The sequence below is a fragment of the Sebastes fasciatus genome, chromosome 17 (assembly GCF_043250625.1).
Source record: "Sebastes fasciatus isolate fSebFas1 chromosome 17, fSebFas1.pri, whole genome shotgun sequence".
Taxonomy (NCBI): domain Eukaryota; kingdom Metazoa; phylum Chordata; class Actinopteri; order Perciformes; family Sebastidae; genus Sebastes; species Sebastes fasciatus.
The window spans coordinates 20991649-21018907 of record NC_133811.1 but is presented as its reverse complement, the minus strand read 5'-3'; the positions used below and the strand labels follow the sequence as shown (position 1 = coordinate 21018907).

At 40.6% G+C, this 27259-nt stretch overlaps 1 protein-coding gene across 2 annotated transcripts in view; it reads right to left on the bottom strand.

Moving 5' to 3' along the window:
- slc45a4a (solute carrier family 45 member 4a) overlaps window positions 1–27259 on the bottom strand; it is a 60670-nt gene that overhangs the window by 8486 nt on the left and 24925 nt on the right. For both annotated transcript variants that reach the window (XR_012590757.1, XM_074614562.1), the window contains exons 4-7: window positions 4784–4972; window positions 725–904; window positions 314–504; window positions 18–201 (exon numbers count right to left, since the gene is read on the bottom strand). Coding sequence is in view for 1 of the 2 variants with exons in the window: in XM_074614562.1 (XP_074470663.1) it covers window positions 18–201; window positions 314–504; window positions 725–904; window positions 4784–4972 (744 nt within the window). In the remaining variant the exon portion in view is untranslated. The remainder of the gene's footprint in view (window positions 1–17; window positions 202–313; window positions 505–724; window positions 905–4783; window positions 4973–27259) is intronic.

The following is a 27259-nucleotide window of genomic DNA, read 5'->3' as shown; positions in this document are numbered from 1 at the left end:
AGAGTCTGCGAACTTACTTCTCACAAGCTCCATCTCCAAGAAGTCCATGTCCATATCTCCACGCTCTGAGAGGTCGTCTCCATACGGGTCATAGAGGTCGTAGCTGTCCATCATCTCATTCTCTCCAATCAGTTCCAGCTTGGGGGCGAGACCAGTCCTGCCATTAGCCGATGGTTGCGTTCTGGTGCGATCTGGACTCTCCTGGTGAGAGGACAGAAAATAAAAGTCTTAGGTTATTTTTGTAAACTAAAATTGAATTTTACAGTGCAGATACACATACACACACACACACACACACACCGACACGCTGTACCTGGTCCAGCCTGTCATGTTGGGGCGAGTACTGCTGCTCCTCAATGCTGAAGAGATGTAACACCACAGAGATGGAGAAGAGAATGGCGGCAAAGAAGAACAGGATCTGCTCTTGGGACTTGAAGGCTGCTCCAAGGAAGGTGTGCGTCCAGTCTAAACCTCCGAGGGCGTAGCCGGTCGCACCACCAAGACCTGCGCACATAAGCAAAAGTTTAGACGTCCAAAAGAGACATAAGTAGAAAAAGATGCGTCTCATTTTCTCTCTCAGGACTTGTTTATGTCAAATTCGTGTCCATTCAGTTAAGTCTTTATTGGTAGGACCACAAATTATATTACAATATCTATTTATGCGCATTAAACCTTTCCATATTAAAATCCTGAGAAAGTTATATGTGTCAGGTGTCAGCGGTACCTGCTGAGGCGGCGTGGATGTTGAGCGCCATGTCTTGTTCTTCCGTGTCCGCCACGTCTAGCAGGTACGCTCTGATTGGTCCCTCTGTCGCGTCCGCACAAAAGTCCAACACCACCACGCCCAGCACAGTAAGAACGATTCCTATTGGTTGTCTCCCTACCTCGTCACCCATCGACAAACCTAACGGAGAAAAACATGAATGGACAAAGAGTTTAATTATAAAATATGTTCTTATTATACAACAAACAAACAGACAGTGAAAGCTGTTTGATTGTTAACAGATGTGGATAATAATAAGGCACATGTGACGGATAGATGAGCTTTTTTTATTAAAAAGATTATTTTTGTTTTAACACAAGCGTTTTTAAATGTTTATACATAAAGCGTGATAGATGTAGGCTTAGGAATTGGGTCAGTTTACCCAAATGACAAAATATTTCCCACTAAACATGCCTAGTGGTATCAAACCATGTAGATAGATTAATTTAGTTGTCCATATTTTAAGATATTTGTCACCAATAAGACGGATAACTGAGAAAATAAGGTATATTATTGTTATATAGTTAAAAGAAAGGCCAGTAAATATCAACAGAAATGGAATAAAAGTCGTAATAATAAAGCTTAAAGCTATAATCTGGTACGGTAAATGAAATGGTGACATTTATGTTTTAATCTGTACATGGTCCCTATGTTTATTAAATAAAAATAATAAAAATAATACATATATGTAAATCTTAATTTTACAGATTAATATTAAAATAGGAAATATAATCACTCTTTGCATCCACATACAAACATTTTTAATTGTTACACTGATGTGACCCTGGTCAGAGCTGCACATGTGATCAATAGCTGAATAGTGAGTTACAACAGCTGCACAACACAAACGCAAACACATACGCAAATGGGTCACCGCACATTTCCCATACTGCTTTGCATGATGTGTGTGACCTTGTGCTTCTCATTACATTTGTGACCCTGTCCTGCCCTCGAGCTGCACGATGTGCGTTTGTGTCCGAGGGCCTGAGTGTGTGAAATTGTATGAATGTATGAAAACAACGCAGAGTGACATGGGAAAGCTTTAGGAACATGTGTATACGTGTGTGTGTGTGTGTGTGTGTGTGTGTGTGTGAGAGAGAGAGTGTGACGCAGCATGACTTTACAAATTGAAATCCATTAACATCGGGGAAACAAACGTTCATAGAAGGAACAGCAGAGTGTGTGTTTGTGTGTGTGTGTGTGGGGGACAATGGAGCGGCACTACTCACTAGCCAGGCAGACAGACAGGAAGTGAATTGTGATTGGTGGAAAGGGGGAAGCAAACAGGAAGCATTTCCCTGTGAACTGCCTGCTCCTGTGTTCCCATGTCAACACACACACACACTCACACACACTCATAGGCCTAAAGGTTACTACAGTTTTCCCATGTCACCCTGTGTTGTTCACACACATTCATATATATATATATACATATATATATATACAACCATGGAAACGTACACCTTCTCTCCGTTATTATCTCATTTCTCCCACACAGATACAGCTCACTTGTTTTTCCCATGTCAACCCCTCTGGCAAGGTGCTCACACACACTCACACACACAAATACACACACACACACCCCGGTGCCCTAAAACGACCTGTGCCAACCTCTGTGCAGAAGAATGGAGGTAGAACAGAACAGAGTTGAATATAATCTGCTGACAGAAAACAGTTTGTTCTTGTTATTTATAACTCCTTTGACAATTCATTTCACTTTGTTCTATTTAGAGACATTTAAAAGGTCCGGTCGGCTATTGTTGCACTGTACATTTTCACCCATTTGGTCCACATTTGACGGAACATGTAAACTCTATTATATTATATGAGATATGAGATATGAGGCCGATAACAATAACCAGCTGCTGTGGGCAATACTAAGGCGGCAACTGATAACATCTTATTAAAAGAGCCATATTAATGACATTCTTTGTTACCAGGTCTTTTTCTTTCTTAAAGTAGAGCGATGCAATTGCCTGCGACATTATCATACTTGCCATGTTTATTCATTCTGATATATTAAGAAAAGGATCCTTATTATAAGACGTAATCATCATCTCAAATTAAATTATTGAAACAATGAGAATAATTCAAGATACTATACTAAGATCAGACACTGATAAATCGTGCATCCCTACAATTCAGGGCTCCGATAACAACGGTGCTGCACGCCAATTAATTAATAATGATAATGTATACTCTATTAAAGTGCCATGTGGTTGACTTCCTTTTGCCTGATTTGATAGAGAAGATACACTCAGAGACGAGAGGCTGATTACATTTTTGCCAACTATAGTACCAGCAGAAAATGCATTCAAACGACATAACAATGGGCTTGACTTGGATTTGAAAACATATGTTGTTGCATAGAATATTTCAAGTGTTAAATTTGTAAGCAACAATTTCAAAACTGAATAGAAAGGCTAATCTCTTAATACACTTGTACAATATCACCAACTTAATGTCAGTAGCCTCAATTTTGACCAATATGCCACAAGACTGAGATTAATAACTAGACCAAAGCCTACAGTTGTAGGTCAAGACTATAAAGACTGGGTGTGATAATATATAACTTAAGAGTTGATGGTCAGTTGTTATTTTTCGTCTCTTTCTCACAATATGTCAACATTTGTGTTACTGTGTTACCGGGTCTGAGAAGTGAAGCCAATGCAGAAGTGCCTTAAACGTGCATTCTTTATAACAGCCAGCAGGGGGCGACTCCTCTGGTTGCAAAAAGAAGTCAGATTGTATAGAAGTCTATGAGAAAATGATCCTACTTCTCACTTGATTTATTACCTCAGTAAACATTGTAAACATGAATTTATGGTCTCAATCGCTAGTTTCAAGTCTTCTTCAATACAGCATGATGTTCATTTAGTAAATTATGGTCCCATTTAGAGTCAAATAGACCATAAAGAAGGATACCGGTCGCTACCACGGCGTTGTCCGGTCTGGGAGGTGTCCGTGTTTTACAACTTTAACCCTTTCACAGTGCGTTTTCAGTTCATGAAAGTTAACTGTAACATTTTGGTCGCCTAAAAATGTCCTATTCAGTGTTCAGTTGTACTTAGTTCCACCCTCTCGTGTCACTTCCGGTTGCAAAAGACGGCCAAAATGCTGATACTCGAGGCTTCTAAACGGCAGTGCACAAACCAATGGGTGACATCACGGTGACTACGTCGTCTTCTTATACAGTCTATGGTTCACATGTGTGCAAGAAGGATGTGATGATAAAAACGTGAGGTCTAAAAATAGCTGCTGACTGCAACACCAATCAGTTTAAGCGCCTGTATGTCACCATCAATAAATTCAACGACAGACCGATGACACAAACCTTACACTGCAGTAGTCTCTGTGCGTGTGTTTATGTTTATGTGTGTACAGACACACATGGTTAATGACATTACAACCGGAACTATACTGATGTAGTTGGCCCAGAGATCAATATCTGTGTGGCATCATGATTGATCAATCTGATTGATTGGATCGGTTGTACAGTATGTGTCCTTGGAATGACATTTGGATGACGTAATAAGCAGAGGGTCAGACTGAGGGTAACATCAGTCTCTGTGCGAGAACACGACTCTTGGCAAGTGATGCTGAAAGAAGCTGCCCTGTTCTTTTATTTCCTGTGTGGCACAAGTGCATGCTGGGTAAAACAACAGCATCTGGATTGTCAGAGTTTGGTGTTCAATTCCCGCTGAGGCTGTGACAGTCTCAGGTGGTTTAGATAACAGCTTTCAGCAGATGGCACAAAGTAAACGTTCATATTCTAGGTCAGAATTCTGTGAATTTTTCCCCCTTGTGTTTGTTTGTTTTGTATACAGTAAACAGTATGTGTTGATGCTGAGACAGACGTATTAGAAATGTTAGAAGACACTAGCTTTATGGTAACATTAGTTGACTTGATTAATAAGATTTCAGCAGCTGATCAAGGGTTTAGGTTCTCCCTCCCTGGCACATATACTTTTAAGTTCACATTGAAATACAGGATATAAATATTTAATAACACAAACTCACCCATCAGCGATCCATTCAGAAAGAGTGCAACTCCTATCAGTGTCCCTATACATAAAGCCAGGATGAAGGGTCTCCTCCTGCCCCATCGCAGCGTGCAGCGGTCGCTGGCCGAGCCGATCAGAGGAGTGAACATGAGGCCGAGGACCGGACTGAGGAACCACGTCAGACTGTAGTACTGCTCAGGAAGACCTGCACACACACAGAGACAGACAGATATGAGTTATAGACGGAGATGTAGACAGGTAGAGAGAGCTCTTAATCCAGGGATTTTCAGCCACATTGAGACAGATGTCGAAAGATGAGCAATAAGCAGATGGAGTTTTTCTGTCGGCCACCAGGGGGCGCAAGTAACATCCAAATTGTTGAAGTGAGAGGCATCGTTTTTTATTTGATTTGTTTGAATTAAAGTGAAGATTTTTTGATTGGAAAACAAGAGTATGCATTAAATGTACACAAACCTGCCTTTTTAAAAATAATTGTATTTATTTATTTATTTAATTTTATTATTTTTCTAATAGAGACAATGCACAACACATTGACTGTGGTAGTGGCCCCCAGTGACACAACAGTCTGTTGTGGTGAATTTAAATATTGCACTTTGAAAACAAAGTGATAAAACATCAATAAGTGATGTAATGGTGATGATAACAGGAAGGATGACATTTTTCTAGAATATTACTTTGTAATTTATATATTCTACCAAAGTCAAACTTCATATTAATCACTGTTTGGCAAATGAAGGGAATCAACTGTGACAGGTTTACAATTAGAACAAGAGACAGCACTTTTATCAACGTTATGTTAACAATATCCTGCTAATTGTGATGTTATTTATGTTATGTTATTTTTTTTTACATAATTTATAATAAATACGATTTAAAAAAAGTGCTACTCATGATGACAATGTAGTTGCAGTAACAGTTGAAGTATACAGCAACATAAATTGACCATTGTATGTGCTGTTGCCTAGGTTACCCAAGAGTTGACCCGAAGCTGACTTTTTCAACACCGACTGTGAAAACACACTCAAAGAAGAAAAAGGAGAGAAAGCCACGGCAACCGTGCGCAACAGGAGGTTTTATCTCAGGTCTATTGAGCGTCTGAGTGAACTTTCGGCCTGGATTATCACACAAAGGACTGCAGCGGCAACACCTGTGTGCTGGTAATTCAGAGAAAAATGAGCGTGGTGACTCAACGTTCAAGTTTCTTGGGCTTTTGTGGGTAACAGTCACAACAAGAAAACAGTAACCCCGACTGTTATGTGCGTGTGTGACTTTGTTACCGAGCACATATTTGATTATTTTGAGCCTCAACTTTCCACCGCCGCCGGACACCAGGTGAGGATCTACAAACACACGCGTGGCATGACAGGATCTCAGGTAAGGATGGATCCATGGAAATAACTTTGTAGCCTTTAGCCATAAACACACACAGGAAGCAGCAACATAAAGGAAACACTGTTGAGTACATATGCTTTCAATAGCTTTGAATATCAGACAACACCTTGCACACACAAACCTGTCAACAACAAAACCAGTTCTTAATCCTCATAAAAATGTCCGTCAGGAAACGAGAGACACACTGTTCAAACACTCCCCAGCACACATTCACATTAGACAGCAGTTCACCAAGCACATTCACATCTTCACAAGAGCAGACTTGGTAGTCTTGTTAAAATGGCCAGTTAGATTTCAGGTAGGCGTCAGGCTATATGCTCCTGGACATTTATAACAGGCAGGTCCTTAGAAGGGCTACTGCTATACTGGACTGCCAGGACCTTCCACTCCTGAAGGAGTTCAAGCTTTAGCCCTCTGGACTTTGTGTCAGGACACCCGTTGAGCATTCAAGATCCATACTCAACAATTGACTCTCAGAAAACTAGACTTCTGCACCTCCTCTTCGCTCTGTTTTCAGGCTTTAAAAAATCTAGTCTGTGACGGGAGACTTGGCCAATCACAGGTCATTTCAGAGAGAGAGCGTTCCTATTGGCTGTTCATTCAACAGAGGCAGCTTAAATGGTCAAACTAGGCAGCGCTGATCAAATATGAATCAATATTCTGTTTCTGTAATGCCTATTTCTCGCCTCAAATGTTTTCAGAAACATCTTGTAGTGTACTGTTTAGCTGTAAAATAAGAACGTTTGCTCCAGCTGCTGGGCAGTGCTTGGTATTTCCTCAACTGATCTCAACATAGCTGCCGGGTCACAAACTTTCTCATTTTACAGCTAAACAGTACATCAACAGTACAACAGTGATCGGAGTTTGCGAGTGATTGTCACTGCTCAGAGATGGCAAGGCTCCAGCTCCAGTGACTGGTTGTTTTCCTCCAGTCTGTGAAATCTTGCATCATTGTTCTCTGTATCAGACGGTTGGATGGGCCTCCCTACAGTCACAAAGAAATAGCTCTACTGTTGAAGCTTCCAAACTACCTCACATGTCTTCTGTCATTCAAATCCAGTAGGTACAGCGCACGATCCAGTAATTACTTTACCTTAGATAACCCCCATGTTATCTAAGGTGAAGTTGTGTAATGATGGTAGAACTGGTTTCAGGTATTATGCACCTTTTAAATGGAACGAACTGCAAACTGTCCTCAAACTAGAGTCTTACATTCCCCTTAAGCTTTATCATCTGATGTTGTTTCATGATTCTTGTTTTTAATTCTGTTTATTGTGTTGTTTCCGTTTTGCTCATGTGTGTGTTCTTGTGAATGTTTCTTGTTCTCAGGTCTCTCTTGGAAAAAAATGTTTAATCTCAATGAGACTGCCTGATTAAATAAAGATTAGATACAAATAAACCTGTTAGGAGAACTAATAGATTCCATGTCTCCTTCATCCCAAGTGCTATTAATATGCTCAATAGCATATAGCACTCTGGCTGCACTTTTTGCACTTCCCTTGCACTATTGCATATTTGCACAAGTGTATACTGTGTGTATATGTGTATGTGGGTACAAATTTCCATTCCCTGCTCTAGCTCTGTGTTTTATTGTGTTAATGTGTCATTGATGTTGTGTTTTTGTATTCTGTTTTCATGTGTAACCTGGCTGCAAAACAAATTTCCCTTCATGGGACAATAAAGATTAACCTAACCTAACATAACCTAACATAACCTAACCACCCGTGACCTGACATCATAACTACAGTAAATGATAATATACATTTTCTTAAGACCTACATGTATTGCTAAATATGTTGAAGAAGTTCACATGTATTATAGAAAGGCTCATTATGCATGTGTTTGGAAAGACAATTTTTTTGCAGTATATTAGTAAAAGAACTAATTTCTGAATCAGAAAAAGATCTGATGAGACAGACGGGGATTGAAAAGCAAAACTATTCACTAGATGAGATTATTAGAGATGATAAATAACAAAAATAGGACACATTTCTGACGCCATTTACCTTTAAAGAATCTATGGATTATTTATAATATTAGATTAAATTCAATCAACCACTTTTATTGCAGTTTCACACTGATTAAAATAAACACACTACAGCGGTGCCTGGATTTGATCCCTAAAATGTTAAATAGGGACAGCGTGAAATATTTACTGACAAAACGGCTAAATCGACGGCACCTTTCATCTCACTAACTGTTTGCTTTGCAAGTTTGCTTTACCTCCAAACTGTTTTCACAGGCTAATACCTGACACGCTCCACATGCTGATTCAGCTGTTATTTGCAGGTGTCCTGAACATGGATGTATAAAGAGAACTGGATACAGCGTCGTAAAGGTGAAATGATAGGTGCCGTATTTGAATTTGCAAACCTGCTGATGTTGGGGCGTTCTGTCAGAAAATATTTCACACTGTCCTTATTTAACATTTTAGATATAGATGTCAAGCAAGTTCAGTAACTTTGCTTACTTTCCCAACTAGTTTGACATTTTCTGTGGACTAACTTCCAAGATTGCCTCCAATTTTTCGCACCAGCAACAGTTAACCAGGTTCAGATGGATCTGGTATATTTTAAGTCTTTAAATTCACTCAACTCGTTAAACTTTTAACATCTTTTATTTGTGTTATCCTGCCGTAAAGATATTTTAAAAGCCACATTATGAAATTGAACACCAGAGGAAACTAATTTGCCAAGATATTTTGTAGTCTGTTCTTTGAACTCGTAATTAAAACATTCCTCACACTGAAAATAATATTCTTGGTATTTCCATTGTTTAGCCTGAACTAACATCTAAAGTGTGATTTCACATTAATAAAAATCAATCATCACAAAATGAAACCAGTTATCCGCGAGTCATTACACGGCCATGCATGCATTATCAACGGCAAAATAACAAAATAACATCAGACTACGCCCTCGGACACATGATTTCACTGAGCGGCCGAGGGGAAGAAGAGGAAGATGAGGAGGAGGAGGCAGACGGTCTTTTAGCTGAGTGAAGTCAGCTGAATCACAGATAATTAAATCAGGACTTTATCAGCGCCTCACTGTCAAACTGTCGCTTAATGCGGCTCAATAAAGGAGAAGACAAATACATTAGATGCCATTTGGCCGCCACACTATCCCTCTCATATAGAGACAAGAGAGACCCAGGGAGTCCGTCCCACTCTTGTGTCTCAGTGCAGTTTGAAGGTGATCAATACTTCTGCTTAACGTTTGTTGAACAAAATGAAGAGGTTTGGTACGAGTTGAATTAAATGTTTGGACAGGCTTATTACAGTCATGCGACAACCACAGATAGCAGATTTTTTTTTTGTAAGAGCATTTGATTTATTGCTTACAGTCGAGAGGTAATGAGAATTTCAACAAATATAACACAAATGTATTTGAATAAGATTACCAACCCTATCTTTAATCTGTGGTAAAAGATTGATTGATGAAGATGATTTCAAGCCATAATCCCCTCAGACTTTTTTATTAAATCTACAGTAATCCTATACAAAGAGAGACAGTACAGATTACTGCGGGTCAATATGATGAAGATGCCACTGATAAGAGATGGAATAAAGCTGGAGAGCGAGCTGATGGCAGCTAATTTGATTGAGGCGACATTAGGCTCTTATACATTTAAAACACATTTTCAGATTTCTCAAACAGACCTCTGTAATGACACGAACATCAATAACTGAGTGCCATGATATCTAATTATGGAGGGGTTTTGTAAAATGTCCCCCACCTCCTGCACAGATCCATTAACAGACCTTTAGATCAGTTTGAAGAGTCTGAGGTGTGACTGAGCTAGGACATCCAATATGAGACTTTAGGAGACACAAAGTTCATTTGGTTGGTAAATTCAGGGAAATCATTGCATGACTCAGCACAGTCGGTGAGTGTGATGTTGATAGAGCTGTTGTCAGCATTTGAGATTTTCTGAGAAGTTTGGGAGGGAGTTTGTTTACAAAATACTGCTGTCATATGAAAAGCTCCCTGCTGCAATCGTGATAATTTCCATGTTTTCACCACTGTTGATGAATCACATGTTTCTCTACAGCAAGAATTACGGTCTTTTATACGTCTCGCAGTCTGTGAAAGCAGAGCCAGAACAAACAACATGATTTGCAATGAAAAAATTTGTGCTGGATCATCGTGACAACTCACTAAATTCCAGATGAAGCTGGATATTTTTATCAGCAGCAGCAGCAGGCTCAGTTTTAGAGCTGGAGTGAAGATAGTGGCATCATATGAAACCAGAAAATTAATTCATTGGTACCAACCATGTCATACTTGCTTTGAAAAACTGGCATGGCGATTTTCAAAGGGGTCCATTGACCTCTGACCTCAAGAAATGTGAATGAAAATGGGTTCTATTATGGGTACCCACAAGTCTCCCCTTTATAGAATTGCCCACTTTATGATAATCACATGCAGTGATTATCATAAAAGGACAAGAAACATGGGGGCAACAAACATCCCCAGCTACATCTTAGTCCACTAGCATTGTGTCACGTTGGCGCTCACTTGAAACCTTACAGGTCCTGTACAACTGTCGACCTCGACATGTGTTTCTCATGAGTGGGCCATAAACAAGGCTTGACCCCTGTTGCCGTGGTGACCAGGTCTTGGGAACCCTGTCATCACGAGGACTCCATCACCTTCACTTCCTGGCTCCTAATATGGCCGCACCATTCACACAGGGCTTCCTGTTGTGTGGCTTTGTCTCTCTCTGTTTGTCTGACATTATATTTTTATTCCCCCTTTCTTTCTCTCTCTCACACACACACACACACACACACACACACACACACGTCCGGAAAAATAAGATACTTGGTTACACACATACAGTCTACACACACAAAAAGCACATACACACAACTCAAACAGTGGCACAGCCATAAAGCAGGAGACAAAGCAGCAGATAGGAATCTGTCTGTCTGTAGGTTTGTCAACATCAAAACAGGAAAACAGTTTCTATTATAGAGTTCCAGCTCACACACACAAACGATACAGAAAAGAACACACCTAACCTAGTAAATAAGACATGTTTCTGTTCCCACACACACACACACACACACACACACACACACACCATAATAGCGGAGTTCCCACACACTCCTAGTACTGTAGGTACAAACACACACACACACACACACACACACACACACACACACCATAATAGCGGAGTTCCCACACACTCCTAGTACTGTAGGTACAAACACACACACACACAGGGAACAATTCTGAGAGAATCAAGACGCAGGAAGTATTTCAGAAAGAGAGAAAAAGAAATGAGTAAAGAGACAGGGAGGGAGGAAACAGAGAGAGAAAGGGAGTGTGAGAATGGGATGTTAAAATGGGAGATGATAAGGTGAGAGAAGGAGGGAGGGAACGTGGAGGACGAAAGCCGGAAGGATGGAGAGACCGACGGAAAAAGTTCAAATTCGAGCCGACAGACGGCAGTGATTGTTGTTGATTGATCGTGGGAAAGAAAAACGTACAATCTGCTCCATCTATCATCAAAGCTCTCATTTTACTATGCACATTTCCTCCACACACACACACACACACACACACACACACACTAAATATGGAGCTCAATGTGTGACTGTTGGAGTACAGACTGGCCATTCATCACAACCTCTGCGTAGACTTTATGGGTGTTTTTCCAAGTCACGTCTGCACTCAGAAATACACTCAGACACTAAAACTTTGTGGTTCCAATTGTTTTCTAATCATTAAATTGTAGATTAGACATGGCTTGTTTAAACTGGGGGGGGGAGTCTTTTTTTAAATCACATTGTGTGGAGAAAAAAACAAATGTGAAAAACGAGAAATCACTCAGATATTGTGTTTTTAAAACACTTCAGCAGAGAAGATTATGCTTTTTAGAGTCACATGACCCAGAATTTGCGGTTGAAATCAAGCCGCTTTTTACCTTTAAAACCAACATTACCTGAGCTTTTTCTACTGTACATACCTGCAGACTTTCATTTTTTTTTTAAAATCATTTTTAACAAATGACGCCCACTGTTTAAAGGGAAGTCTGAGATCAGTTGATACGATCTGTGTAAGCTGCACATATTCACAACAGTTCTCTCCTTGTTTTCAGGACGTCCTGAACAAGGATTACTGTATTTCTGTTTTTGCACTTTGCACTACGATTTGTTTTGAAATTATTTCCTGAAGCTACATGAATTAGTAGAACCAGTTGTAGAAAGTGCCCTCTGTGTTCTGTTGGTCTGGAAATAAATAAACCCCAGAAAGCACATTAAAACATGTATGTATTTATCATAAACGTGCAAAAATATAACATAAATATTGAGGTGCATGGCCAATCAGCTGACTTGACAGGATACTTTAAACATTATTGCTACCTTTGATCTGTAGGAGCGAAATTAAAAGGTATGGTGGCTTATTAGTGGCCATATAATTGATAATTAAAGTCTCCAGCCTCATCAGATTTCATCGAGAAGTCAGAAGCAGCAGTTTTAAATTGGACTGATGGATAATCACATTTAGCTAGTTTGAGATGTGATCTTAAATTCCTTTTGGTCAAACTGCTGAAACATGGACACTATGATTAATGCAACATATCCAGTGCACTTAATGTTATATCAAAGACTTTAGGCTTTAAAGATTAAGGCTGGCAATATACCATATTTTTCCTACTTTGAACAAATCCTATGAAAAGACAAAAACCAACAATGAATTGATCCTGCTACTAACAAGTCCTGTCTGTGTATCCGAAGCCTTATATAGCTTTTTCCTCTGTGCCGTAGAGCTCCATTGTTGTCCAAAAACTATTAAAAACACATCTATGAGTCACGCCGTTGCACTGAGTGACATGTTCATTTATTACCGTGAACACAAGCACTATATGTTCATTCAATCCTTCACCGTCCTGCTATCGTTAAAGGTTCTCTATAAGATACCCACAGCATTAATATAGCATCAAACAAATATAATGTAAAGACATAAAGGAGTAATGTCTACCTGAGCAGAGAATGAAGTCACTTCCCCTCTGTGTGTGTTGTAATCCAAGCTTCTCCGTGCTTTGTTGACATCACCAGGCGGCCGCGTTTTTAGTGCACGTTCGTGCATAAAAACTACAGTGCCCAGCTGTTTTAGGAAATGATTTACTCTTTTTTTTTAAATAAAACTAAATATTTGTGAGCTGTTTTTAAAGATGTGCACCTTCGGTGGTAACAAATGGGCTTGGGGCTAAGAGACCATGTTGAGAGACGCATTGTTATCAATAAGAACAATTTTAAATATTGCCAATCTTATGCTTTAATGCATTTTCGTTATAATATTTTCTCCTTACTGCTTCATCTTACATGTTGACTCTTCAAAACATCTCAAACCACTGTGTACATTTCGGGTTATTTTAACTAGTGCAGAGTACAAATTCACTTTTCAAAGCTGTAATCATGTGCCACAAGGGATGTATGTTTTCTCTAACCCCTCCATTCCCATCTCTGAGTTTTCTACTTCAGCTCTCATGCTGATAACGATGTTGTGTTTCCTATCTGGTAAACAAAATCCACCATCATTCCATCCTCAGGTCTACACCTCTCCATCCCACTCTCTGACCTCCCCTTCTGCCATCGCTCCTCCAAACAAAAGTCCAATATCTCCTTCCAGCTCCTATAAACTCAAACAATCTGACTTTTTCTTTAACAAACACATTCTCTCCTTCTTTCCCCTTCATCTGTTCCCATTCCCATTCTCCCATAAACACAAAACAATCCTTTCATATCCTGCGCTGGCGTGAGAAAACCGCAAGAAAAATGACACGCGTCCCGAAAAGAGACGGAGAAATGGTGTGAAAGTGAGAGCAGGGCAGAGGTCACGAAGGGAGAAAGTGGGCAGGAAGGAAGGAGGGTGAGAGCGAGAGAGTGAGGGACGGAGAGCACGAGGAAAGGAAAGGAAAGGAAAGGAGGAAGCAGGTGTTTTTGATCGAAACAAAACATGTGAACTGAGTCAGGTGTAGCATTCGGAGAGGAGGAAAGAAATGCCACAGAAGGACTTTGGAAGCAGATTTGAAATATTAAACACCAATATTCTATTATTGATAAGCATCTGGTTGTACGTTGCATGCCAACACTATAGCTGCAGGCTGCAGGCCCATTTGTGTCTCTGCAGCTAACTAGATCGCTTTTGTACATTCCTCGACTTAAAAAGGGACAATCAGTTATCTAAAATGTATGAGAACATGAAGCTGTCGCACTAGCAATACTTTAGTCAGGTGTTTGAGTAATGATTTCTGATGCTGGTACATCAGCAACAGTTGTGAACAAAGGAGGGAAAAAAAACTCAAATTGTATTTTAATGATTATTAACTAGGACTGTCAAAGTTAACGCAATAATAACGTGTTGTGCGATTAAATATTTTAATCAATTGACAGCCCTGTTATAAACGTTTCAAATATACAGGTGCATCGCAAATGTATATGGTTTTCAAATTTGTGTTTTAAGCTTGTTGGCATTATAAAACAGTTTTGTAGTGAAGACCACCTAAACCGAGACCAAGTCAAGACCAAGACCAGACCAGTGCGAGTCCCGCACTGCATGACACATTTATGATAAAATGTGGAACATGCAAACCAAAGGCACTCCTCAAACTGATCTGAAAGATCCACATTCCCATAAAAACACCCACAGAAAACAAATCCTCTTCATTCACCTCTTATAGTGTGTGTGTTTGTGTAAGTGTACCATAAGAAATGTCTTTATAAAATAATGAAAGGGCTTAGCAGAGATGAATTTTATGTGTGGGACTTAGCCTTTGTTTTCTATGAGCACTCACAGTAATGACGTTAACAAATTAATCAGACAAAGCACAGGCAATTTAGTGATTCCCCCGCAGTTGTGGTCTTAAAATCAAAATCCAGAGTCCTCTTTGTCGGAGGCCGAGACAAGACAGAGTAAAAGTACGGTCGATTCCGAGACGAGACCTTCTAAAAGTTGTCTTGAGGCCAAGACCAATCTTGAGCACTCCAACACTGTTATAAAGTGAGTGATTTTATCCACCTTCAGAGGACATGTTTGCTCTAATTTAAGGTTATGGTGAATGGTGCTACCTGCTAACTTCAGCCGACATTTATGCTCTCAAGAGAGTGGTGGATGAAGGAAGGGGCAGAGACAGAAAGAGAGAGAGACGTTAGGGAAGAAAGGAGTGAGTCATTGTACTTCCCAGCAGTAAGAGATGGCGAGAGCATCAATCACATAACAGACACACACACACACACACACACACAGGGACTCACAAGCTGCACAGGCAAGGTCATCATTAACAAAGTGCCTAGCAGAGTGAAATACTGAGCGATGCATGGCCGTGTGTGGCTCAGCTGATGACGACAAGCTACCAATTCAATGCAGAAAGGAGAATAGTGGTGGAAAAAAAGAAGAAAATTGTACCTAAAAAACTGTAAGAGAATGAATCAAACAGCTTATTTTTAAACTAATTTGGAAATGATTGCACTGAATAACCCAATTATGTCTTTATCCTAACTGATGGCATTGGTTGTAAATGTTTTATATTTTATGTTTTGGATTTTTTGGTCTATTATTCTTTAATTTAACTGTAAGGCTCTTGAAAGATGCCATATAAATAAAGTTATTATTATTATTATTATGAATGTGTGTGTGTATCCTGACGGATTGTTCTTTAGAGGACACGGAGGATGGTCTTTACTTTGCACACACACACACACACACGAACCTGCTCTATATTGAGTGGAAACTGGTTTTAAAGTCGTCCATTCAGCTCATTTAACACAGAATAGGGCGGTTGCTATTCACTAAATACCAACCGTCCTCTCTATGTATAAAGGTGGCATTAAAATTGCATGAAGTCTGCATGTATGCACACACACACACACACACACACACAGCTGCTTCTAGTCAGCAGAGTTATGTAACACCACTGCAGTAAACTGGCTACCTCCTACTGAGAGAGACACAGACGGAGGGAGAGATTGAAACTGAGACAGAAATTTAAGGCGTGAAATCTGGTGAATGCCGGGCTACAAACGTCAAAATGTATTTATTCAGCTTTGTTTTAATGCCTCCACCATCTGCCAATTGCATTAACATACGACCATATGTGACTGACAGCAGGGAGGCGGGCCCTCAGACTGAGACTGACCTATCACACAGGAAGCTCCGAACAGCATCACAGCGACTGCCCTTTCGCTACCAGAGGAGCGATCAATGAAGCCAATCAGCAGCAAATCTGTCAGTAATGTTATGTAACCGCCAATATACTGTAGGTCAGCAAAAAGACTCGTTATAGTGGTGCATTCAGGCGGCAACTCAAAATGACAGGAATTTAAAAATCTTGGTTGGTTAAATCATAATGTGCGTAAATGATTGTAACAACCTGAAGTGATGTTTTCATTGGTCCAGTTCGTGCAGTATGAAAGATGGGGGAGGACCTGAGGTTGCCGATATATTTCTGATTTTTTCGGACACTTGTGGTTTGTTTTTCTGTCCGAGAGAACAAGTCTGCAAGTCAGCACCTTTTCTAAGGTTCACGGTTGCAGCATAAACCGAAAGTCTGGCTGAATTGAAATACAATAGGTAAGGAATACATGTTGCTATGCAGCTAATCCTTACATGTACAGTGACGTCTTCTTCTTTTATAAAGTCTATGTTTATTTATTGTATTAATTAAACATGTCTGGAAATAGTGTGGGACACAACCACAGTCTATACAAGAAGTGGACATAGTCACCTATTGGTTTGTGGACTACAGTTTTGAAGCCTCAAGATCTGCATGTTGGCTGTGGCTATCTTGGTTTTCGGCCGTCGCAATGCTGTTTTTTTTTTGCAACCAGGGTTAGTGACACAAGAGCGTGGAGCTAAGTACAACCAAACGCTGAAGAAGATATTTTAAGGCAACCAAAAAGGTTATAATTAACTCTCATGAACTGAAAACACACTGTGAAAGGGTTAAAGTTGTAAGACGGAAACGCAGACAACTCTCGGACCGGAAAACTCCGTGGTAGCAACCTGTCAATTACAAGTTAGCCACGCCCTAAAGCATACCCTGCTTTATGGTCTATTTGACTCTAAATGGGACCATAAGTTACTAAATGAACATCATGCTGTATTGAAGAAGACTTGAAACTAGCGATTGAGACCATAAACTCATGTTTATGGTCCCTTTCAATCTTTTTGAAACCAGAGGAGTCGCCCCCTGCTGGCTATTAGAAAGAATGCAGGTTTAAGGCACTTCAGCATTGACTTCACTTCTCAGACCTGGACACTACCTCAACGAACTACCTTATTTTTGTTAGTCTATAACTTACTGTATCATTGTATCTCTGTCAGTATTTTTTATCTAGTAGGAGAGTTATCCAGAAAGACATATTCGACATTGGTCACTATGTTTTCTACCCCAAGGCTAACCTTACGGGCAGTTGCAGTGTTGCTAGAAGTAATGTTTTCCGAAAATATATATATATAGGGTCTTCCTTAGTTTGTATTTATGTCAGATCATACAAGCAAATGGAGACCATGATAATAAATTGTGGGCAAAGCACCGTGACCTTTAACACTTTCCTGGGAAAAGATATACGGTATATTGCTGTTGTAAACGAGCAAACATGGAGCACTAGTGAGAGCCCCAAAAATCTGACAACAGCCCACTACTTTTCTCTACGCAAACAGATCTTTTGTACTTAATTTAACGGCTCCCACCTTCATCATTTCAGCCAGATATATGAGTGTACTGTACAAGATTAGTCTGTCAGTATCATTCCATCCATCCTTCAGTTATATGCTGTCAAAGTCAACGGGCAGCAGTGAGAGAGAGCAGATGTTTTTCTAGTCTCCTTCTTAAATACACACACATAAAATAACCCCGAGGCCTGCCATTACTGCTTCACTCGCTGGCTGCTATTAGGGCCGTTATGTGTGTTTATGTGCGTGTGTGAATGTCGTGCTGTTAGGCGTCATAGATTTTCTAGTCTGTTTGACTGACGACTGTACTACAGTCCAACTTGTTCTGTGCTTTATGAAAAATAAACTGATGTCAAGAGGAAAAATTACATGAAAGCAGTACTTATTCCTAAAGAGTGTATATTCCATAGACTGTACAATTCATTTGGGCCCAATTTTGTGGCTATTATTAAGCTTATTTGTGCATACAAATATATTTTTGCGCAACAACTATTATTGATTGGTAATTAGATAATATTAATATAACAAAACATTGTTATCTTTGATGGAAATGTCTCTGCTCTCATTTGACAGCCTGAGGATCAGGGTGCAGTTATGATTTATCGTTTCGTAATGTGAAACAGTGTTTGTGTACGTTTCGAAGCACTCTGGATGAGGAGAATTATTTGCAGCAGCTTTATGTCCCATTAGCTTTGTGCTGAGATCACTGCAGAGCTCCGAGGTTACCGGCTGCGATGCTGTGAACGAGCTGGTGAAGTGTTAACGCGGCGTAGGTGTTGTGTTTACGTCTGATTTATTACCATATTGGGCCTGCTGGAGGCCATGGGAATCTTATTAAACAAAACATCTGTGACGGGAGCTCGATAATAACACTGCACACTCGCAGGTGTTAACACAGACAAACATCCGACTTAGTACAACAACAACACACGGAAACTTCACCTGTTTGTGGAGCTGTGGAATTTACAGATATCTGATTTAAAAAACATTTTAATGTCACTTCACGATTGCTAAAATTACTAGTATGTTTATTCATCAAAATGTTCAACCCAATAATCTCATAGAACACATAACATTTAAAGCAAATGTATGTTTCTTTAGTTGAACGGCACCCACTGTGAATAAAAAGAAGATGTATAACATACAACTTCATCTATCTAAGGTTTGCTAACATAAATATATATACTGTATACACACACACATAGATATATATATACATATATATATATGTATATATATATACATACATATATACACACATACATACATATATATATATATATATATATACACACACACATACATGATGACTATGATGATATGTTTTTACTCATAATTCAACTTATTTTTAAATGGTTTAAACTATATTTCTCACTCATTTTGCTTAAATGTATCTACATAATGTGTTTTTAATGTGTGCATCATAATTTATCATGTGTTTCTGTTTCACTGCTGCACAACAAGTGTGTGCTTTTGGGACAAATAAAACAAGTGGTTGATTAAACTACTGATTTATCAAAACAACATTGTGGTTATAATTGTTATTTTCAGCCCCGGTTTAAAGAATTTGCTTCCCCTGATGTTTCTTTGTCCCTCGCCATCACCTGAGAGCTCTGTGGTGGTTTGTTTTTGATGACTTCACCTCCCTGGAGGGGAAGAGTCGGGAGCAATGTGCTGACAAACAAACACACACACGCACACACACACATTCAGCCCTGCATTCCTCACATATCTTACACTAATAGCTCGCACATACCTAGCTTATCGCCTGGTGCATGGGAAAACATGCACACCCGTATGAACGCACATAACATGGCTTTGTCTTAAAGACTGAAGTTTGTGCCGACTCTGCATTTCCATCACAAACGCAAACAAACTCACATGACCACAGAACCCTCTGGACGACACCCTTATGGTCCACGGACCACAGTTTTGGAAATGACTGGCATCAATCATCACATACTGGTGGTGCGGTTTGTCTCGTCTTTTGTCCACTGCATCAATATTACACCAATAACCCTGCCCTGCAACAGTGGTGATGTTAGCAAATAACCCTCTCTGAGACCCTTTTGTGTCTCCGTGTGTGTACAGTGATAACATTAATAAATAAAGAAATTTACTGCAGCGATTATATAAAGAGCTATGAATAGGAAGCCTTTAAATAACTGACTAGACTGGTGTCTCTCTCTCTCTGTCTCTCTCTCTCTCTCTCTGTCATGCAGAGGGAGACATGGAGGACTGAAGATTGTGGTTAAAAGGCCTCGCAGACTGGAGATAATACAGTTCACACTCAGTGGCTCCTATTTCTCTCTTTTTTTCCCACTTATATCTATACAGATGTTCTTCTTCTTTCCCACAAACAGGATTTCATCTGCCTCACGATGAATACTCGTGCCTGTAGCTACCTCAGACATTTTATTCATCTATCCCCCTCCTCTGTCCCATGAATGACTGGGTCAGATTATGGTGATTAGTCCTCGTGTGACATCAAGCCAGTCATTTATATAACCCCGTATTACTCTGTCTGCAAGGTCATCCGCTAGATTAGACCAGCCAGCATGATAGGATCACTCAGTGGATTAGGTTACCTGGGACGCTAGCATAAACAATGCAAGATCAAGCCAATTCTCTGCACAACAAATAGCATGCAACATGGAAATCTAAATTTTGTATAGAGTGCTACATAAATTAGCATGTAGCTAAAGTCAGAGAGTCATTGATGTTAGATTACAATGACAAGTTAGCATTGGCATTAGCATTTGGTAGCTAACATTGGTAAGATGCAACAGAAACAAAATAAAAGTAACTATAGAATTTCGTGAATGACAATTTTGCATTGTACACAAGCATACTGGGCTTGTATTTTGACGACCTATCCTCTCTACCCGACGACCTATCCTAACCTTAAAGGGACTATTTGTAAGATTCAGAAATGCTGCTTAACAGCGACACCTGTGGCCTTGAAATCAACGAAAGTCAGCGTCGAGCTCGCGCTTGCTCTCTCTACATAGACATGAACGATCATCGCTCAAAACAGTGAGGCGACAGACGTCAGCTAAAACCACAATATCACTCTATATTTCAGCTGCTTGGCAGTAATGTTAGCCGACCAGACGAAGGTCTCTCCATGAATCAATGCTGATCCTAGTGTTGGCTTTTCCTGCTCAGCGCAGGCTTCAGCAGCGGGGCTCCTCAATGAGTTACGTTATCGCCTCCCGACCGCAGCCGGCAGCCGAAGACACCGGCACCCGGTCGGTAACAAGACGATAACGTAACTCGTTGAGGAGCCCCGTCACTTCACAAGACACGGAAAACCTCTGTTGGTCTGGAGGAGCTGCAGCATTTATTTCTGCACAAACGTCCACTCTACATTCACTAGATATTCTCAGAGCTAAACTAACTCTTCTGCAGTGTGTAGTGAGCGCGCGTTCACGTCTAGAGGTGGAGCGAGACAGCGAGGACGCGCGCGCTGTCTGAGTGAAGGAGAGCAGGCAGCGGAGACGAGGCTCCGGCCACACGCGAGCGCGCATATGCGAACGTGCATGTGTGCCGACCTGCTACATTTATACGCTTAAAAAGTTACAAACAGTCCCTTTAACTATTCGAGGTCAATGCTTAACCTTAACTATCTTGCAAGAGTTTTACAATTTCCGTAATAGCTTCTAGACACGACCGTCCACTGTGCTGCATGCCAACATGCTACCATGATACATGTGAAACCGCAAATACGTGAATAGGCGCTTTTATTAACTTCAGGGTTTGCAATTGCAATTAAGACCACCTCTGCAAACATCATTAGGCTACACACTTTTATAAAATGAGACATTCAGGGGAAAGGAGCCGAGGTGCCATTTCACACACCCAAATGCCAAGTTTATCAGTGGGACTATTGTTTAGAAGATGATAATCTACTAACTAAATTAATCACGAGAAGCATCAGGATCTCATTCAGTCTCCGCATGCAGATATTACGGCTGTGTGTGGTGTGTCAAACAGTGGAAGGTTTATCTGAGAAAATTGAAAAAAGTTAAGGTCAAGACACTTTTACAGTGAGCCGACACAACCTGAATGAATAGAAGAACATTTCCTTTTGGATTGTAGTAACCTCTGTCGTATCTTTTCTGCGACAGTGCTGTTGAAGTGATGATGAAGGATGCTCCGAGGACACTGTTCTTGCTGGTAAAATAGAGTTTATTACAAACAAGCCACACATGTCATACGGACGTCTATAGCAGTCCGGAGGCCTCAAGTCGAATAATGAAAGTCCTGCCCTTTGGGGGCTCGCACCCCCTTATATCGGGTTCAGGTCATCCAATCCCTGAGCTAAGGTTTGACCACATGTCTTAGGTATCTCCTACATGTTTATCTTTCAGCCCCTGGCCTTTGCCCTGCTTCTTTCACATATGTTTACAATTAGGGGCCACACTGTCCTGCAAGACTTGAAAATATACCACACCTCCTTTAGTAAAGCCAAGAAGGCCTCCAAAGAAGGATAACGATGTTTCAGAGCTGCCAGCCCTGGACGGTTTTGGGTACCACAGTGGTGGCAACAGCTACTGCTGCAGGCACAGCTAGTTAGTCAAACAGACAAATAAACAGATTAAGATTAAACAAGACTAATGGTGAAAAAGCGCCCTTTGGGTCACCTTCAGACTGTCCTGATACCCAACCAGACTCAGGTGGTTAGAAGCAAACAAGAGTGACATCTTGAAGATCTGCACTTCAGCAGGGGTTCAAAAAACAGCAAGCTTTTGCTAAATAAATCCTCCACATCTCATCTAATTCCATAACACAGAATATTTTTGCTTCACTCTTAATATGACCTTCACTGGTAAAAAAAAAAAAAGTTCACCTTATCAGATCATTTTTGTCTATTATTGATTGTTAAAAGCCTTTTTTTCACACAAGTGAGAGAAATTGCCCATGCCGTAAAATAATTTCAACCTGTTTCCCAAAAAAAAAATCAACTTGAAACAACAATTTTGTAGAATGAGAATCACATAAATCAAAAAATAACTTATATTGCAGCAGAGGTGTGGACTCCAGACACAAATATGATGACTCATTCAATGACAAAATCAAAAAAAGACAAAATAAAAATACTTGAGTTGGACTTTAACACCAATGACTCGTGACTTAGAATACTTGATACCTTCCCCCAAACCCAAAGATTAAAAACGATGTTATCTAAAAAGTGTCAATTCATTTCCTGGATCAATGAACATTACACTGCAGGAGAGAACCATGAAGAACTAACGTTACGTTACTGAGCACCACTTGGAAAAAAAGGATACCAAAGATAATTTTTTTCGTGCACAAAACTGTGCTGGTCAACAAAAAAGAAAAATGTGCGGGTCTAAAATTACAGATTGACACGCAAATGGCACGCAGGACTTATATGTGACTTGCAAAACAATGACTAGGTCCCACCTCTTAGAATCAAGATCATTACATTTAAAGCTCACACACAGGTTAATTTGTATCAAAGTCAAAATTGTCTCATCACACTAGCAGTGTTTTCACGTTTTAAGAAAATAAGTCTCAACATTAAATGGATGTAATTACACACACTACTTATTAAGTGATATATTACTTGATATGATAATGAGCCTTCACCTCACAACCCTGATGTCTCTGTTACTGTTACTGTTTGTCCTTCTGACATGTCCTCAATGTGTATCATGATACTTGCTGTAACAGCTTTTTGAGCTCAGAGAGCTTGTTATGTCTTACATCATCCTGCTAAACACAACGAATGACACAACCCGCCGTCTGCGCTCTTCGCCTCCTCCTTGTTCCACTCCCTCTCCTTTCACTCCTTATCATCTCTCTAAATCCCTTTCTAATCATTAACTCAATCTCTCTAACCTCACTTTCAGCTGCATTAAGTCATTAGGTGAGGCTATTACTCGAGACTGGGGATTCTCTGAACCGACTAGCGGTTCAGTCCCGATAGCGATACCTGGGCTTTGGGTATCGGATGATATGGAGTACCGATCCGATACCAGTGTTTGATTAATAAGCTGCATGCCTCACTGTGTGACAGTGACTGGGTTTATTCTTTCAGGCTTGACTTAAACATTGCTTTCCTAACTTTGTAAAACAAAATTTAACAAATAAATACATAGATATGCATTTACTGAATTGTTATGCGTGTGTTGTGATTGGTCAACCAGTCCGTATGTATGTACATGTCTTTAGGGGTAAAAGCCTGTGTCCCAGAGTTGCCAAGTCTGCTTATTATAAGCGACTTTGGGCTTGATAAGTCGCTTACAACTATTGGTAGTCGTGGGTTGCGTTTTTTTGGGCTTGTTTCTAAGGAGTAGTTGCTTATTTGGGCTTGCTCTGGTCTCTCTCCGACGATTCGCAGGCAGTTTGCTGTAACTGTAAGTGCCGATCTGGTTCAACATGCTAGCAATGAAAAACATAAACGCAGCACTGTTTTCTTGGATTAAAAAAAATAAAATAAAATGTTCAACTTGTTTAAGTTTAGTTGACAAGAAAAATTTAAAGTTACAAGCTAAAAACGAATGCAAAAATGCAATGCATGCAATCCAAAAGAAATTCATGCTTCTTTTGGGCTTGTTTCTAGACCTGGTATGCTTGTTTCTCTCGCAAGATCTGGCAACACTGCTGTGTCCCAGTATGAGTGACTTCTGCCATGAGCTCAGAGACAAAAACAGAAAAGAGTCCTGCGTGCTCTCCACACAAGACCTTGTAAGGTAGAAGGTGGATTTATCCTTTCTCTGGGTTGTGTAAATATGGGCTCCTTGACCAAACTGTGTCTGCTGCACACACACACTGAAACACACACACACACGCACGCACGCACGCACGCACGCACGCACGCACGCACGCACGCTCCCTTTCTCTGACCTCAGTGTTGTGGGGTTACACACACACACAATGGTTTCACTCAGGGCGAGCCAACCAGCCAGCTCTCCAGCTAATTCCAGCAGCTACAGTCAGTCTCCAGCATGCATGGAGCATTAACCACATGGAGGGAGGTGTGGGGGGGGGTCGATATTTGTTATCCCAAAACTTGGACCTTCGCCCACAGAGTAGGAGGGGGGGTTTGTTTTCATCTCACTGGGCCTGTTTGTTTGTCTGTTAAAAAAAAGGAATCAATCTGCACAAAACCAGCCATTGTGGGGGGAAATGCACGAAGACGTATAACTTCTAAATGGATTCATGTGACACAAAGTAATTCCAAAGAAAGTTGCTCAGGACAGGAAGTAAAATCTCTCCGCAATGCCACTTGGGAACAGAATTAAAGATTACCTTAAATCTGCTCTATAGTGACGAACCCATAAAGATTTATCACCCGACATCATTTTAGCATCTTTCAGCTATCTGTTTTGTTTTTACAGGCCTTCAATTTGACTGTTTTGGTTCATTCTCACCGCTCTCATCAGCCTTGTTTCCAGTCAACATGATTTCAAATGCATGATAATGTTCTCCGTGTCTGCTGGATGTGTACTGTAAATAAGCAACTGATAACTGCTAACAAGTTCGGCAAGTCAACATAAGCGGTACACTTGGCTTGTGAACCGGAGGGTCGCTGGTTCAAGTCCCTGCATGGATCAAGTACAGACTGAGGACTGAGGACTGGTAGGTGAACTGGCACCTCTCCAACTACCAGCTACCAGGACCTCTTGAGCAAGCCACCAGACCCCCAAACTGTGTGCTATATAGTAGCTGCCCACTGCATCCTAATACTAGGATGGGTTAAATACAATACAATGTACTATTTGACAATAACACCTGACATTATTGGTGCTTTCAGGTCTGTTCCCACAACAAACGTGGTGCCGATTGACCTGTTAGCGCTACGATATTCATGCTTAACAATGGCTGCAATCTGAACACATCTCCTGTATCTTGTCACATTTCAGGCACAGTAAATATATGCATCTCTATACAACAAATTAGTATGGTTACACTGCGCTCTAGTTCATAAATAATTTAGTTGGATGGGAAGCTATCACTATAATCAGCATAAAAAAAGGTCAGATTGAACAGCAGTCAATTAGCCTGACATGAAAAGACCGACATGACTGGATTAAACTCTCCACATCATAGACGACTCTCTGCTCTGTCTGCTTTAGTTTTATTTATTTCAGTGGACTAATCTGTTGCAGTTGTACCTCTCAGTGGTTACAAAATCTGCTAAGAGGGGCTCAGACACATCCTGATCTAAAAAAAAAAAAAATAGGTTAGGGCAGCTAAATCAGGGCTGAAATTAGAACAAAAACATGCAGCAACTCCACTGCTCTGATACTACAGCAGTAGATGAGATACAAGGTGACTGTAGTAATTTAAAAAAAGGTTGTTTTTAAGAACCCCACCATTACTTTTTACGCTGATCGTGACTTTAGCTGCCGACGTTTTAACTTTAACACTTGGCAGATCGCGGCACCGTCCTTTTGAAATTGAAAATCGAAACAGAGAGTTGGAAGTGTTTCAAAGCCTTTCTCCCCGTGGCGGCTCATCCCGGGTGAGCCAGCCAGGAGTCACGGTGGCCGCAGAGCGTCCTGCCACTCATGTCGCCGTGGTTATGTAAGCTAGGAGATCAGACTATACGCCACTGAGGGGGAAGGAGAGATTTGGAGAGTAAAGGAAGGGAAGAGAGAGGATTGCATGAAAGTGACTTTGAATTATAAACAAGGTTACGTCTGTTTCAGTCTTTTATCGCCCGCTCTCTCTCTCTCTCTCTACCTCCCCTTCTCACTCTCATGTTCCCTTCTTCCCTCCCTCCTGTCCTCCCTCTCCCTCTTCACACCCTCTCCATCTCCCCTAAGGGCTCCAGTGTACTCCAGACAAAATTGGACTTTTGGCAAATTCTCAAAAGGCTGTCAAAGACGACGCTAGGTCCAAAGGACAGTACGCCCACTCTGACTGGATGTCTGTCTGCGTGTGTGTTTGTGTGTGTGTGCAAGTTAGCTAATCTCTGGGCAGATCCAGTGGAAGTCCGTCTGAACAAGGTGACCAGGAGGTGGGATATATGTAGCCGCCAAGGTGTCCTTTTAAATGCCAGAACAACGTAAGCACAAGAACAGGACTCCTTGTTCCTGCTCACAAACTATATTAAAGCTAGGGTTGGTAATCTTCTTCAAAAACATTTTTTGTTATATTAGTTGAAATCCTCATTACACCCGAACAGCAATCAAGACATCAAATGCTCTGACAAAAAAAATGAAGAAAAAGAGCATCTGTGGCTGTCATAGGACTGTAATAGCTGTGAGTACTAACAATAGCCATGTTCGTTGTTTACATTCATAATGATGAATTTTGGGGGAGTGGCTTTGGAGGGAGGCCTGAAGAAACGGACTGTCAGTGTTGCCGACTTGGCGACTTTCTCGCTAGATTTAGAGACTTTTGGAGCTAGTGCT